This window comes from Sprattus sprattus (genome assembly GCF_963457725.1).
Source record: "Sprattus sprattus genome assembly, chromosome: 10".
In the NCBI taxonomy this organism is placed as follows: Eukaryota; Metazoa; Chordata; class Actinopteri; order Clupeiformes; family Clupeidae; genus Sprattus; species Sprattus sprattus.
Window position 1 is genome coordinate 4,304,635 of NC_137908.1, and position 17,550 is coordinate 4,322,184.

Sequence of the window (17,550 nt, forward strand, 5' to 3'; positions counted from 1 at the left end):
TTTATTTTCAGACAAGATGGTGCCTCCCTCCAAAAGAAAGAGCAACAGGTCAGTGTGTCAACCATGGCCCTTTCTCTTCTGTCACCATAGCAACCCTTTTGTCACAATGAGTCTAATAATGTAATGTGTCCGCCATAGCAACCTCTTCAGACAATCTTGAATATAACCATCAGAATGACATCTTTATCCTCCACACTTATAATTGAGGCTATGATGCACTGTACTCTTGCTTGACCTTAACCTTTGCGCAAACGGAACCTTTTAAAAATCATTTAAGTGAGCGTAGGGTTAACCTCTAGCAGAATACACAGAGTTTGGTCTAATGGTTGATGAAACAGAATGTGTAATTCTCAGAGTAGCACTAGAAAGGTTATTTTAAATGCAAAGTCTAGAGCACCCATGCAGTGTCCATGTTCTCCGTTCTGTCTATTTTGTTTTTGTTTATTGGCTAGCCTTGCTCAGGTAGGCTATCACCCTCAGGTAGGCTATCACCCTCAGGTAGGTTATCACCTGTATCAGCCTTGCTCAGGTAGGCTCTTACCCTCAGGTAGGTTATCACCCTCAGGTAGGCTACAACCCTCAGGTAGGTTATCACCTGTATCAGCCTTGCTCAGGTAGGCTCTTACCCTCAGGTAGGTTATCACCCTCAGGTAGGTTATCACCCTCAGGTAGGCTATCACCCTCAGGTAGGCTATCACCCTCGGGTAGGTTATCACCTGTCCGCTCTCTCCCAGCTAGCATGTGTCATGCTGGTGCTTCAGTGGGACCTGGCAGGAGGGGTATTTTACTCCTGCAAGGAGCTCAGTGCAGAGAGGCCCAGAGAGCTTCCTCACACTCTACTACCCCCCCCCCCCCCCCCCCGTCTTGGTTCATCCTGTCGCTGTGTCCGCCCCAACAGATGGCTTTCTGTGCTAATCCTATTAGCAACTTTCTGCTGATGGCAATTCATTGAGTGAAGCTTGTATACTTTCTCACCGGTCCAGTTCAGGCTAGCTTCTCTCAAGGCTACGACACTGCATCCGTTTTTTCATGTGACCCTTTTTTGGGTGGGGATTTGACGGTGACTTGCTTAGTTTTGCTACGATTGACAAGGCCTGACCATGTCGACAGAAAAGGTAAAGCCTCTGAAGTATCTGGGTCACAGGAACGTCGTGAGGTTGTCATGGCTGTGGTTCAGGCTTTGAGTTTGAGATTGTATATGTTTAGGTGCCTATTGTAGTGAGAACATTTTATGTTCTAGTAACCCCCTTTATGAAATTTGTGTGTGATTTCGGGTATATTTATTTTGTCTTGATGACCCAACAGGTGGTTACCATTCATAATACCATGGCATCATCTTGTGACGCCATCTTGTGTGTCACAAAGTTGTTTATAGATTCTAAAATCAGTTTCTCAGTGTGTGGTCATTTAAAAAGATGTTACTCTCGCTGTTCACACAATACACAGTCCTGGCTACTACATGTGAGAATTGCAGCATAATGAATGGTTTGGCACAATGGACAAGAAATGGGGTAACAACTTATGTAAGTGATGGATTGGGATACTGCCCCCTATAGGCTGCGTGGAAATGTATTGTGATAGCAAATAACCAACAAATTACTTAACACTTTTTCAGGCATTATCTATGCATTGTTAATAGAATCCCTCAGAAGAAAGCATATGGTTCTTCAAGCAGGACTATATTTTACTTAAGTGTTTAAGTTCATAGTGAGTTGGCACAGGTTGGCATTCACCCATTGCATGCCATGGCTTGGCTTATCTGTTGCGTGGTATTCTGGTGTGTTGTAACAGTCTAGGAAGGAGGTGCTGGGTTGTTGCCCACAGATGCTTAAGAGTCAGTGGATCACAATGATTTAAGACACAGCTAAGAACACTCCTCTTCATTGGGTAATTACTCAAAGGTTGAAAGTGTGTCCCATCATGTGTTAGGATATGTCTCCACCAAAATATGTAATAGGACAGGTAAGGTATGCATTTTAGCATCATACGAGGGCCCTGGGAATCACTCCGATGCCGTAGGTATCGCAAATACCTTGCTTTCACAAAAGAACAATGGTGACCCTTTGTCCCGAGATGTGATATTTTAACTCTTATTTTAAACTCAAGTGAATTGAGCTACGGATCTGCAGCTTCTAGCCTAGGCTGGCGAGGGCAGCCGGTGAGCGGGCAGTGTGGTCTGGAGTCTGGGTGGCGAGGGCAGTCGGTGGGTGAAGGGGCAGTGTGCTCAGGCGTCGTCTGGGTTACAGTCACTGCCATGGCCCCGGAACCCAGTCGAGACTCGAGGCTATAAATAGCGATGGCCTTCTAATTGGATGACCGCTGTCACGTCTTGTGTGAACTGCAGTATAGCCGGACTACGGACTTCATTGATCCACGTGTCAGAGATTGGTCACAGCTTAATGACCCCAGTAGCATCTAAGTCAGGAATTGATCCATGCCAGTATGGTGCCATAGTCAGCTACTGTGAGTGACAGCAGGTGTAGCCTACTGAGAGGTTCATTCATGCTGAGATTCAGGCCTGGATATGTCCGCGTCAGCTGCTATTTAGTAAAGATTGTAAAGTCTACTGAGTTTCATAAAAATGCTGTTGCTCAAACCCTTATTAAGACATTAATGATATCTGTTCCTGAGTTTGGCTAAGGGTGGTGGGTATAATCTTACAGACACAGGACTAAGATCTAAGGTGTCTGTGTTTGATAGACCTGCCTCCGTTTAAGATATGTATCCATGAGATTATTTAGCATCTTGGTCCAGTAATGGGCAAGGACAGAAGACAAATGTGGAGACTGTAGATTGACAGCACACAGAACAACTATACTCCTTAGCTGAAATTAGCAGGAGACTTGCTTACTCTTCAAATAAATCAAGACCACCTAGCATACAGTTAACATTCAAGGAAATTGACAACAATGCCAATCAACATTAACATTAGATTTACTTTTTTTAAATGATTCAGACATAAAAAATAATCTTTCATATTATTATTTTCAGCAAGAGTTACCTTTGCATCAAGGCTATTAGCAAAAGATGCAGGTGTTGCAAGCATATAACACAGATATAGCATGGTAATTCAGATGCTATGAGCGAGGAATTCCGTTAGCAAAGAATACCAATCCAGGCAGACTACTGGCTCCGGCTCAAGTTGTATCAGGTCCATCTGCAGAATAACAGGTCCACTGGTTTCTGCTGTCAGATACCCCCTAAAAATCATGGACATGAAAGCATGCCATAGAAATGACCTGTTTCATTCAGTATTTAACTCATAGTCTAGCATTTTGCTAGGTGTATCAATATCACAATCACTGAATTGCAAGTTTGATTTATTCACAATGCACTGCAATCTGCAATGAGCATCCTTGCACAATGTGCTCAAAAAAGCTGTGCAACTGTCTAGCTCACTATTTGTCTTATGTGAATGGAGTTGGATGGATTGTATGGTCTATCTACTCAATCCAGTCCACCCCCTACTTTACAACTGTAACCTGCTTGTATGACCTTTGCAGTTCATTCATTGACTCAAGTTTTCATAGCGTTCTCCATAACCTTTGCATATTTCAAAATGCAAAGTTGTTGACTTTGCATAGGTGGGCAAATAACCTCACCAATACTCAAATAACCTGTATTGAAAATGGTGTCAGTCTGTTTGTCATGCAATGCTATCAGAGATACCACAGGAAATAGCATTATAACTGTCCTGTGCAGTACACTGTATTAATCACAGGTAAGCAGATCAGTATTCATGAATGAAAGTACACAACACATGGCTGCAGCTATCCTAAATCCATCTCAAACGCAGCGGCTCTGGAGCCTGTCTTTTTGTGAATGGAGCGAGATGAGAGATGGGACATCAACATCTTTAGACAGACTTTAGACTCACTACACTGCAGTAGTGTACAGTGCATGACTCACTGGACTGCAGTGCAGGACTAGACTGCAGTAATGTACAGTGCAGGACTCACTAGACTGCAGTAATGTACAGTGCAGGACTAGACTGCAGTAATGTGCAGTGCAGGACTCACTAGACTGCAGTAATGTACAGTGCAGGCCTCACTAGACTGCAGTAATGTACAGTGCAGGACTAGACTGCAGTAATGTACAGTGCAGGACTAGACTGCAGTAATGTACAGTGCAGGACTCACTAGACTGCAGTAATGTACAGTGCAGGACTAGACTGCAGTAATGTACAGTGCAGGACTCACTAGACTGCAGTAATGTACAGTGCAGGCCTCACTAGACTGCAGTAATGTACAGTGCAGGACTAGACTGCAGTAATGTACAGTGCAGGACTAGACTGCAGTAATGTACAGTGAGGGACTAGACTGCAGTAATGTACAGTGCAGGACTAGACTGCAGTAATGTGCAGTGCAGGACTAGACTGCAGTAATGTACAGTGCAGGACTAGACTGCAGTAATGTTCAGTGCAGGACTACACTGCAGTAATGTACAGTGCAGGACTCACTAGACTGCAGTAATGTACAGTGCAGGACTAGACTGCAGTAATGTACAGTAGGGGACTAGACTGCAGTAATGTACAGTGCAGGACTAGACTGCAGTAATGTACAGAGCAGGACTAGACTGCAGTAATGTACAGTGAGGGACTAGACTGCAGTAATGTACAGTGCAGGACTCACTAGACTGCAGTAATGTACAGTGTAGGACTAGACTGCAGTTATGTACAGTGCAGGACTAGACTGCAGTAATCTACAGTGCAGGACTCGCTAGACTGCAGTAATGTACAGTGAAGGACTCACTAGACTGCAGTAATGTACAGTGCAGGACTAGACTGCAGTAATGTACAGAGCAGGACTCGCTAGACTGCAGTAATGTACAGTGCAGGACTCACTAGACTGCAGTGCAGGACTCACTAGACTGCAGTAATGTACAGTGCAGGACTCGTTAGACTGCAGTAATGTACAGTGCAGGACTCGTTAGACTGCAGTAATGTACAGTGCAGGACTCACTAGACTGCAGTAATGTACAGCGCAGGACTCACTAGACTGCAGTAATGTACAGTGCAGGACTCGCTAGACTGCAGTGCAGGACTCGCTAGACTGCAGTAATGTACAGTGCAGGACTCGTTAGACTGCAGTAATGTACAGTGCAGGACTCGTTAGACTGCAGTAATGTACAGTGCAGGACTCATTAGACTGCAGTAATGTACAGTGCAGGACTCGTTAGACTGCAGTAATGTACAGTGCAGGACTCGTTAGACTGCAGTAATGTACAGTGCAGGACTCATTAGACTGCAGTCATGTACAGCGCAGGACTCACTAGACTGCAGTAATGTACAGTGCAGGACTAGACTGCAGTAATGTACAGTGCAGGACTAGACTGCAGTAATGTACAGTGCAGGACTCACTAGACTGCAGTAATGTGCAGTGCAGGACTAGACTGCAGTAATGTTCAGTGCAGGACTCACTAGACTGCAGTAATGTGCAGTGCAGGACTCGCTACACTGCAGTAATGTACAGTGCAGGCCTCACTAGACTGCAGTAATGTACAGTGCAGGGCTCACTAGACTGCAGTAATGTACAGTGCAGGACTAGACTGCAGTAATGTACAGTGCAGGACTCACTAGACTGCAGTAATGTACAGTGCAGGACTAGACTGCAGTAATGTGCAGTGCAGTGCAAGACTGCAGTAATGTACAGTGCAGGACTAGACTGCAGTAATGTACAGAGCAGGACTCGCTAGACTGCAGTAATGTACAGTGCAGGACTAGACTGCAGTAATGTTCAGTGCAGGACTAGACTGCAGTAATGTACAGTGCAGGACTCACTAGACTGCAGTAATGTGCAGTGCAGGACTCGCTAGACTGCAGTAATGTACAGTGCAGGACTAGACTGCAGTAATGTGCAGTGCAGGACTCGCTAGACTGCAGTAATGTGCAGTGCAGTGCAAGACTGCAGTAATGTACAGTGCAGGACTAGACTGCAGTAATGTATAGTGCCAAACCTTGAGCAGGTTATGTAAAACAGTCAGGCTCACTACAGATCTACTGATGGCCTACCTGCATGCAACTTAGGTTTACATGACATAAGGTTCAAAGTGTGAAATGAAAGTATGGGCAAATAATTGTGAAATTCATTCATTCGTTAGAGTGTATAAGCTGTCTTTTAATGCATGTTTGGAAATGTGTAGCACTTTACTCTGAACACTCCGTCACAAGACTGACACAACCATGTCATAAGACTGACACAACCATGTCATAAGACTGACTAAACCATGTCATGAATATTGTTGGAGAGAAAAGAGCAAATTACTTGCAATATCACAATCAGAAGTCAAGAGGCTGGATGTGTAGATCTGAATATTTATTGCAGTCACTAAAAGCCACAACAGAAGATGGTCAGTGGATGATCACCCAGTATGAATCGCTGGTCCATCTTCCTTAAAGGAACCTAGTTCTTCTAACTATCTGCGTATGGTTATTCCTTATCGCCAATTAGAACTAACTCCGTGGGGGGCACTGTGGCGCCACCAGTAGCCCCGACCACATTCGATTCTGGCCTGATGTCATTTCTCCTGTCCACTCCCCACCTCTTTTCCCTCTGTGGTGTTTTGCCTCTCTTGTCAGCCATTTTAAGTGAGGCTGTACATTCTTCAATGAGTTAATCCATGTTCACCAGATACAGAAGTATTACCACAATATCTCATGGTAAGGGACATGTTCTGTCATAAGCTGTTGTGACAACTAGTGGCAATAGATGTAGAAATGCCATGACCACTGTTTGTGTTTGTCAATGGCATCTGCACCATGCTGTGTATGACATAGTTATGTTTCTCCTATGACACAGTGTTAACTTGTGAAAACATAAAAGAAGTGCTTGACTTCTCTTAACATATTTATTTTAATCTTCTCGCTCCTCATTTGGATTTGACATGGTAAGTCGCTGGATTTCTGTTGCTTTTTAAATTCTAGCTCTAGCTTCTACAATCTCTCTGATACATAGCTCTAGACAAACTAGCTCTACGTAGATTTCTCATATGTGTGGTGTAGTTTTTGTAGTCTTACATTTGTTCTGTCCTCTGAAGCGCACGTCCATCCTATAGAAGCCAAAGAAGAAGAAGCCAGAGTCCGTGCCTGCCGAGTCTAACGGGACAGAAGCCAAACCCAAGAAGATCAAGAGCAAGAAGAACGGAGATCTGACTGCAGAGAGTCCAGCCGTCCAGAGTAGGCCTTATAATTTTACCCAGATACACCGTTTCTGTTTCTGTCTATTTGACTAGAAGAAGTCAATGTTACTCAACGTAAGGGTCAACATTGGGCAACACGGCTGGCTGGATAGTCTGACTGTGTATACAATCGGTTCACACCATTGGTTGACTGTATCAGTTCATAGCATTAGCGTTAGCATTAGTTGACTGTACAATCAGTTCATAGCATTAGCATTAGTATTAGTTAACTGTACAATCAGTTCATAGCATTAGCATTAGTTGACTGTACAATCAGTTCATAGCATTAGCATTAGTATTAGTTAACTGTACAATCAGTTCATAGCATTAGCATTAGTATTAGTTAACTGTACAATCAGTTCATAGCATTAGCATTAGTTAACTGTACAATCAGTTCATAGCATTAGCATTAGCATCAGTTGACTGTACAATCAGTTCATAGCATTAGCATTAGTTGACTGTACAATCAGTTCATAGCATTAGCATTAGTATTAGTTAACTGTACAATCAGTTCATAGCATTAGCATTAGCATTAGTTGACTGTACAATCAGTTCATAGCATTAGCATTAGCCTACTGTACAATCAGTTCATAGCATTAGCATTAGTTGACTGTACAATCAGTTCATAGCATTAGCATTAGCCTACTGTACAATCGTTCATAGCATTAGCATTAGCCTACTGTACAATCAGTTCATAGCATTAGCATTAGCATTAGCTGACTGTACAATCAGTTCATAGCATTAGCATTAGTTGTCTTGTTTTCAGCAGTAATGATAACATCCATCCATGCGTTGACTTATGACTTTTTTCTTTTTTATCTTTGGAAAAGATGGAGAGAAAGTGAAGAAAAAGAAGCCAGAAAAAGAAAAGGATAAGGAAAAAGCGGAGACTAAAGAGAAGGCAGAACCCAAAAAGAAAGCAAAGAGTGTACCAAAGAAGAAAAAAGGTAAGAAGGAACACTGTCATGTCCCACACTTGTACAGATGACTGCAGAAACACTTGCAGCTCATATCATTCTGGTGAAAATGAACATACCAGACAATAAAATAAGAAGACAGACAACTGGTGAAGTTCTTCTAGGAGTTAATGACAGAAAAAACAAATTTCTTATTAGCGATTTATTATTATTTGAATTGTTGTTGTTATTATTTTTAATAGCATTAATCATGACCCCTTGTAAGTAGCAAAGCAAAGCCTAAATATAAGTTATTGAAATGCTGCTCTTTGTTAAAAAGCACATCGTTGTTATCTACTGATAAAGTATGCTAGCTATATAGTAATAATATATGGTCATGTTGTTATAGTATATGGTTTAGGAACACCATGATACAGGGCTTGCTCCTAACTGTTGCTCTTGGTCAAACAGGTTTATCAGACGACGATGATGATGACAGTGACGATGAAGAGGAGTCTCCTCAGAAGAAGACCAAGAAAAAGACTTCAAAGGACACTGAGAAGGACTCCAAGGAGAAGGACAAGAAGCCTAAATCTAAAGGTGGGCTAAGGGCTGTGGTGGAGTTGACATTTTTCAGTATATATATAATATATATAATATTTGGACACTTTTGATAAAGTCTCTGAAATTCTAATTGACATGACTTTTATGAAGGCGGACCCTTGCAATTCCTCAGTTAGGGTTCAGTCAGACCAGACCTGTCGTGGTTCACCCTAGCCTCTGACATGACATAATCAGGGCAGACCATTTAGAGAGCTGCTGTCTGTCCGTGTGTGTGTGTGTGTGTGTGTGTGTGTGTGTTTAAGTCCCTGTTATCTCTTGGCTGGAGTTCCCTCAGTGTAAGCCCTTTCATGAGTGTGCGACTGTCCCATCACACTCTCCCTCACCTCTCCATCCCCTCTTCCCTCTTCCCTCTCCTCTCCTTTCGTCTATGGCTGGCTTTCTGGGTCTCTTGGGCCCGTGCACGCCAGACTCTGCTAGCTAGCTAGCATAATGAGATTAGGCTGCTGATTTTACGGTGTTATGAGAAGAGGAGTGAAACCAGTCACTGCTTCTGCACGTCGCGGGGTAAAAATAAGCCGACCAAAGAGCAGTAATCACTTCCAGAATACTGAGCATCCATAAGGCTCGAAATAGCTCCTGCTCCACTTTAATTAAAAATAGCCTGACCCATTATTTAACGCCAGCCCGCAGGGTTAAAGAGCCCTCGTCTGTATTATAAACATGGTCATTCTCAATGGTCGCCAATGTGATGTCCTCAAGTTTTTGTTCACTTTAATGCCCTAAGTGATTACTTCCTTCACTGTTCAAAGTATTGAAAGCACACAATGGTTATCAGTGAACAAAAATTCAGACATTAATTTGTGTTCTACAAGTTATCACACACTTCATAACTGTTCTAGTCTTTCAGAATACCTGTAATCTTGTATTCTGTCTGTCTGTATGATTGTTTTTCTGATTTGTATTAATTTCCTTCACCGTAAGTTGAAAACGTATTAACTCATTCTTGTTTCAGAGGACAAAGATTCAGACAAGGGGAAATCAAAAAGCAAGAAGAAAGAGCCGGCCTCCCTGTTTCAGATAAACGGGGACAAGCCGGAGAGTAAGAGCAAGAAGAAAGGTGAGAGCCGTGATTTAGAACTATAGCCAGATTCCTCGAACGCCGTGCTTAATTCAGTTTAAAGGACGCAGAATGACCTTATGAGGACGCTGGCCTTCGGGCGAGTTAGCCTGCTCTCCTGAGTTGCACGAAGCTGTGCGTAAAGTTTACTGATCTTTACTTTACTAATCTGTACATTCTTTCCTGTGCTACACTATAGCTGCCAAATCTGAGAGCAGTGATGAAAGTGAACCCGAGACCAAATCCAGTAAGACAAAAAAGAAGTCCAGCTCCAACGCCAATCCTGCGTCCATGTTCCAGACGGGAGGAGACAAAGACAAAAGCAAAGACAAGGACAAAGACAAGGACAAGGATAAGAGCAAAGACAAGGAGAAGGATAAGAAGAGCAAGAAAAAGTGTGAGTTTATCTCTTGCTAATTCATCCGGATCTTTATTTCTTTATGTTTCTGCTTTGGTTTTTTAACTAACAGATGTTAAGCAAGAAGGAGAGTGACTTTAGCCAAGAGGAATGATTAAGCTATGATGATCATGGCTGTATCCTCTTGTTTCTCTTCATGAGTATTTCTCATTCTGAATGTTTATGTTTATTCTTATGATATTTGGCAGACACATTTGTTCAAATCAACCCACAAAACATTAAAAAACAACAGTCAGAAATTGCATATTTTTTAAAATGTGTCTCATCTGCCTACATTAGGTCAAAATAGGTTTTGAGTAGGCTAATGTCAGCAAGCTAACGTTGGTCCTGTGGACAATGTTGAACTACCAGGTGCTTAGCGATAAGTGGGCCTTGGGCTATTCTGATTGGTTGATTGGTCTCTCTCACAGCCAAAGCGGACGAGAGTGACTCGGAGTCGGAGTCAGAGGTCACCACGAAAAAGAAGAAAGGCAAAGGGAAGAAAGGGAAAAAGGTTTGACACGTGTCGCTGGGTATGGGTCATTTTGGGGAGTTTGATACTGATACCTATCTTTAGTATGGGTGGGTGCGTTGGTCTGAGAATCCATAGGTAAAGGGGAGACAGCTATGAACAGCACTTTCACCAGGAACGTTTTTTTTTGTTGTGGAATTCAGTGTGGTAGTCACTCCTTTACCTTTGGAAGCTTAAGGGTATTCCCAGTAACACACACAGACGTCCCTCAGTTGAGTCTGATCTCCACACACCCTATTTGTTGTACTCAGCATTCCAATCAGCAATTTGGACTATCTCGTTTTTTATTTGGACTGTTTTTTTTTTCTTATCCAATTGTTAATGTTACAAATTTAAGTTACACCTTGGAAATGGAGGGTATATTTGTAATTGACATTTATTTGGGTGTCCAAAAATCTCTGCTAGAGAAATGTGTACATTATTTTGTGACATGTGGGCCAATTATAGCCACACAAGTCACAAAGCAGGACACATTCATTCCTTACAAGTGGCAAAATAGTGGAGCACTTTGTGAACGAAATGTTTCCAAAAGAGCTGATGAGCATCTTCTCTCTTCAGGAGGAGAGAGCACCGTCGCCCCCCATTGAGTTTGATGACCTGGAGGAGTTTGTCTTGCAACCAGCCCAGCAAGGCGTGACGGTGAAGTGCAAGGTGACACGTGACAAGCGAGGCATGGACCGTGGCTTTTACCCCACCTACTACCTCCACCTGGACAACGAACAGAAGGTCAGCCTCGTCACATACTCACTCTGAGTCCATACTACTACAGTCACATACTCACTCTGAGTCCATACTACTATAGTCACATACTCACTCTGAGTCCATACTACTATAGTCACACACACACTCACTCTGAGTCCATACTACTATAGTCACATACTCACTCTGAGTCCATACTACAGTCACATACTCACTCTGAGTCCATACTACTATAGTCACATACTCACTCTGAGTCCATACTACAGTCACATACTCACTCTGAGTCCATACTACTGTCACACACTCACTCTGAGTCCATACTACTACTGTCACATACTCACTCTGAGTCCATACTACTACTGTCACATACTCACTCTGAGTCCATACTACTGTCACATACTCACTCTGAGTCCATACTACTACAGTCACACACTCACTCTGAGTCCATACTACTACAGCCACACACTCACTCTGAGTCCATACTACTGTCACATACTCACTCTGAGTCCATACTACTACAGTCACACACTCACTCTGAGTCCATACTACTACAGCCACACACTCACTCTGAGTCCATACTACTGTCACATACTCACTCTGAGTCCATACTACTACAGTCACACACTCACTCTGAGTCCATACTACTACAGTCACACACTCACTCTGAGTCCATACTACTACACTCACACACTCACTCTGAGTCCATACTACTACAGTCACACACTCACTCTGAGTCCATACTACTACAGTCACACACTCACTCTGAGTCCATACTACTACAGTCACACACTCACTCTGAGTCCATACTACTACACTCACACACTCACTCTGAGTCCATACTACTATAGTCACACACTCACTCTGAGTCCATACTACTACTGTCACACACTCACTCTGAGTCCATACTACTATAGTCACACACTCACTCTGAGTCCATACTACAGTCACATACTCACTCTGAGTTCATACTACTACTGTCACATACTCACTCTGAGTCCATACTACTGTCACACACTCACTCTGAGTCCATACTACTACAGTCACATACTCACTCTGAGTCCATACTACTACAGTCACATACTCACTCTGAGTCCATTCTACTACTGTCACATACTCACTCTGAGTCCATACTACTGTCACACACACACTCTGAGTCCATACTACTACTGTCACATACTCACTCTGAGTCCATACTACTACAGTCACACACTCACTCTGAGTCCATACTACTACAGTCACATACTCACTCTGAGTTCATACTACTATAGTCACATACTCACTCTGAGTCCATACTACTACTGTCACATACTCACTCTGAGTCCATACTACTACAGTCACATACTCACTCTGAGTCCATACTACTACTGTCACATACTCACTCTGAGTCCATACTACTACAGTCACATACTCACTCTGAGTTCATACTACTATAGTCACATACTCACTCTGAGTCCATACTACTGTCACATACTCACTCTGAGTCCATACTACTACTGTCACATACTCACTCTGAGTCCATACTACTGTCACACACACACTCTGAGTCCATACTACTACAGTCACACACACACTCACTCTGAGTCCATACTACTACAGTCACATACTCACTCTGAGTTCATACTACTATAGTCACATACTCACTCTGAGTCCATACTACTACTGTCACATACTCACTCTGAGTCCATACTACTACAGTCACATACTCACTCTGAGTCCATACTACAGTCACATACTCACTCTGAGTCCATACTACTGTCACATACTCACTCTGAGTCCATACTACTACAGTCACACACTCACTCTGAGTCCATACTACTACTGTCACATACTCACTCTGAGTCCATACTACTATAGTCACATACTCACTCTGAGTCCATACTACTATAGTCACACACTCACTCTGAGTCCATACTACTACAGTCACACACTCACTCTGAGTCCATACTACAGTCACACACTCACTCTGAGTCCATACTACTGTCACACACTCACTCTGAGTCCATACTACTATAGTCACTCACATACTCACTCTGAGTCCATACTACTGTCACACACACACTCACTCTGAGTCCATACTACTACAGTCACACACTCACTCTGAGTCCATACTACTGTCACACACACACTCTGAGTTCATACTACTACAGTCACACACTCACTCTGAGTCCATACTACTACAGTCACACACTCACTCTGAACCCGTTGTGATACAGAGATACCCACTCACTCCCCACAGGAGGACATGAACCATACAGTTCTCTTTTCTGAGTGCAAACACATCTGAGTGTTTTTGTGTTTTTCAGCAGGTATTTTTACTAGCGGGAAGGAAAAGGAAGAAGAGCACGACATCAAACTACCTGATCTCCATCGACGCTACCGACCTCTCCCGAGGGGGCGAGAATTTCGTTGGGAAGCTAAGGTCAGAGACTAGACATGTATACTAGATTTAACAGCGTTTGAATAAAACTAAGGTCAGAGACTAGACATGTATACTAGATTTAACAGCATTGGATTAAGACTAAGGTCAGAGACTAGACATGTATACTAGATTTTACAGCGTTTGAATAAAACTAAGGTCAGAGACTAGACATCTATACTAGATTTAACAGCATCGGATTAAGACTAAGTTCAGAGACTAGACATGTATTCTAGATTAAACAGCGTTTGAATAAAACTAAGGTCAGAGACTAGACATGTATACTAGATTTAACAGCGTTTGAATGAGACTAAGGTCAGAGACTAGACATGTACACTTATTTTAACAGCGTTTGAATAAGACTAAGGTCAGAGACTAGATATGTATACTAGATTTAACAGCGTTTGAATAAAACTAAGGTCAGAGACTAGATATGTATACTAGATTTAACAGTGTATAACAGCCAATAAGAATATGGTCAAGGTTCGGTGTGAGCTATTTTATCAATAACCCACCAGGGAAATGTGGGTTTCTTCTTGTCTCATACATTTACAAACAGACATTTACTCACAGTGACAGGGGTATAAATAATTCTGTTAATTGACCTACATCCACTGGTATATGACCTACGAATTTCATTCCAAATTGTATGTATTCATTTACACTCAATATCATAGAATTATTAACATCATTAAAACCCGGTTTTAAAGTTTATGAGAACACATTTCATTGTATGCTGTGAATCAATGGACCACATGTATTGCTGTGAAGGTCAGTGTCTGACCTGTCTGCTTCCTGTTCATCTTCAGATCCAACACCATGGGAACCAAATACACCGTGTTTGACAACGCCTTGCATCCAGACAGAGCGCTACCAGACCTGTCCAATGCTCGGCAAGAGCTGGCTGCCATTGTTTACGTAAGTGAATGTGTAGTAATGCTTTGAAGTGGAGCTTGCATAAATCCATGGCTGAGTCAAAGTTTTAGTTTCTCGCCTTTTTTGCTGATTTATTTACTTTTTCTAAATTCAACTGAAAACTGTTCTACTGTTTCACAAGCACCTTATCCCCTCAAAAACATGGCTTCAAACTGCACCATGTTTGTACTTCATTTGTCATATGTTCTTCTACAGGTTTTCAAATGCTCTTTTAAAGAAGCATTATTTCAAGAGATTTGGTTCGTTTTAGCCGCTAGCATATCGTAAGCGATTAGCAATTGATCCGGAATGCTACTTTAACATACTGTAGCGTTGAACTTACAGTAACACTGCCTTTGAACCCTGCTTCATTAGACTGACATAACCATGTTATAAATATGGCAGATGTCATACACTAAAAACGCCATTGACCTGATACGCGTATGACCCAACTATGGGTAGGTCATAGACTAGAATAGTATTACAGAACCTAGGTGTTTTATTCTAGGGTTAGGGTAAGGGTTAGGATTATCAATTCAATCAATTTGTTTATTTGATCAAGAGATAAATAAATATGGCAGATGTTATACACTAAAAACGTCCAGGACGTCCACTGGCCCCCGGTGTGTAAAGGGCCCAGGAAGTGGTTTGTGCTGAACGCCGTGTGGTGTGTGTCCTCAGGAGACCAACGTGCTGGGGATGAAGGGACCAAGAAGGATGACCGTCCTCGTCCCCGGGATGGACAAAGATGGAGGCCGCGCGCCCGTCAGACCACGCCATGTAAGACAGACACACACACACACACACACACACACACACACACACACACACACACACACACAGACACACACACACACACACACAGACACACACACACACACACACACACACACACACACACACACACATACACACACACACACACACACACACACACATAGACAGACACACACACACACACACTCACACACAGCACCTAAAGTATACAACACACACACACACACACACACACAGACACACACACACACACACTCACACACAGCACCTAAAGTATACACACACACACACACACACACACACACACACACACACACATACACAGACACACACACACACTCACACACAGCACCTAAAGTACACACACACACACACACACACACAAACTACAGTATGAATGAGATTACCGGCTCCATGCTGGATCCTATGAGATCTTGTAAGATACACACACATACACACTCACACAGCTGATTAAGATGCATTTTGATATAAAAGTCTCAGTATTGGACACAGCACCTGTGATTGGTGTATGGTTTGCTGAGTCAGTGTCTGTGTGTATGAGAACACCACATGTACAGAGCGTGTGCTTGAGGCGTGGCCTGGCACGAGGCTTAACATGACTCGGCTTTCTCTCTCCCTTAACGCCAGGATAACGATGGCTTAATAATTCGACACCAGAACCGGAACACGGACAACATGATTGAGCTCCACAACAAGACACCGGTGTGGAACGACGAGACGGCTTCTCACGTTCTCAACTTCAACGGACGCGTCACTCAGGCCTCCATCAAGAACTTCCAGATCGTCCACAATAAAGACGGTAAGGACAACTTCATATACCGTACATATTTATTTGGATGTTATATACTTAAGCAATAAGGTTCGAGAGGCAGTACGGTATCGTCAATAATGTACTTGTTCGAGGGAGTTGTTAGGCCCGACGCGCAGCGGAGGGCCGGCAAACCCTCGAACAAGTACATTATTGACGATACCGTACTGACTCGAGTACCTTATTGCTTTTATAACACGGTTGCCAGCGACTTTATAAATATTAAGTACAATTAAAGTAAACAGTAAGCTGCCTTTCAGCACAAAAAAAGTTGTAAACACCAAACGTTGTGTATCGCATTTCAGTAGCCAAGAGAAAATAGTCCCCCTTTGTGTGGCTGTTGCTATGCAACAGACAAATAGCATTGGGAACTTCACGTCTGTTAGACCTAGCACAAAAGCTACGTGTGTTTCAATGGGTTTTTGGTCTAAGCGGTAAAGACTTTCAATACTCTGCAACATTCGCGTAGCACAAAAACAACTAACCGAGTCAATTTAGACATATAAAAAGTCGTATAGATAGCTTTATTCACATGAAACATTCCCCACTACATTAGCCACAACACGCCGCCATCTTGGATAGATATTTCCTTTTGAGTGCGCACTGATATGGAACGCTCAGGTAGATGTAAACAGGTCGTACAGTTACTATACCGTTGAATATAGCACACCCCGGAACTAACTCTCAGAATGGTGGATTCCATCTACCCGTGTTATAATTAAGCATATAAATAGCTTCATAAAACTGTGTTTTACTCTGACAGAGTATTCCATGCCAGTGTAACCTAACACAATGTCCAAAGTCAGTGTGACAGTGTCCACCATGTCCACCATGACAGTTATTCTCTGAATGTTGATGACCATATCATTTTGTCAGTGTAGGTGATTCTACTTTGGTTTTACAACAGCTATTCAGTTATATGAATATTAATTGTTTAGGCATCGTCACACTTATTTAATAAGCGTTTCCTGCCAATTGGACCAAAACCGTTAGCATTGTAGTAGTCTGCCTCGGATTAAGTACACTGTTTTGAACATAATATGGCTACTGTGCTACGTAGAGTTGAGGTATGACTGATAAATCGGTTTTGTTTTGCAGTGGACTACATTGTAATGCAGTTTGGGAGGGTGGCAGACGACGCCTTCACGCTGGATTATAACTACCCCCTGTGCGCGGTACAGGCCTTTGCCATCGCCCTCTCCAGCTTTGATGGCAAGATAGGCTGCGAGTGA

At 42.7% G+C, this 17,550-nt stretch overlaps 1 protein-coding gene across 1 annotated transcript; it reads left to right on the forward strand.

Moving 5' to 3' along the window:
- Positions 1 to 1,100: 1,100 nt before the first annotated feature.
- LOC308371444 (tubby protein) lies at positions 1,101 to 17,550 on the forward strand (the record flags this gene model as incomplete). Its single annotated transcript, XM_080846344.1, has 13 exons — positions 1,101 to 1,115; positions 7,054 to 7,174; positions 8,007 to 8,123; positions 8,544 to 8,672; positions 9,649 to 9,753; positions 9,953 to 10,150; positions 10,582 to 10,664; positions 11,241 to 11,408; positions 13,685 to 13,800; positions 14,607 to 14,715; positions 15,394 to 15,492; positions 16,138 to 16,309; positions 17,417 to 17,550. The coding sequence occupies 13 exons, from the start codon at positions 1,101 to 1,103 to the stop codon at positions 17,548 to 17,550; spliced, it is 1,566 nt and encodes a 521-aa protein (XP_080702470.1).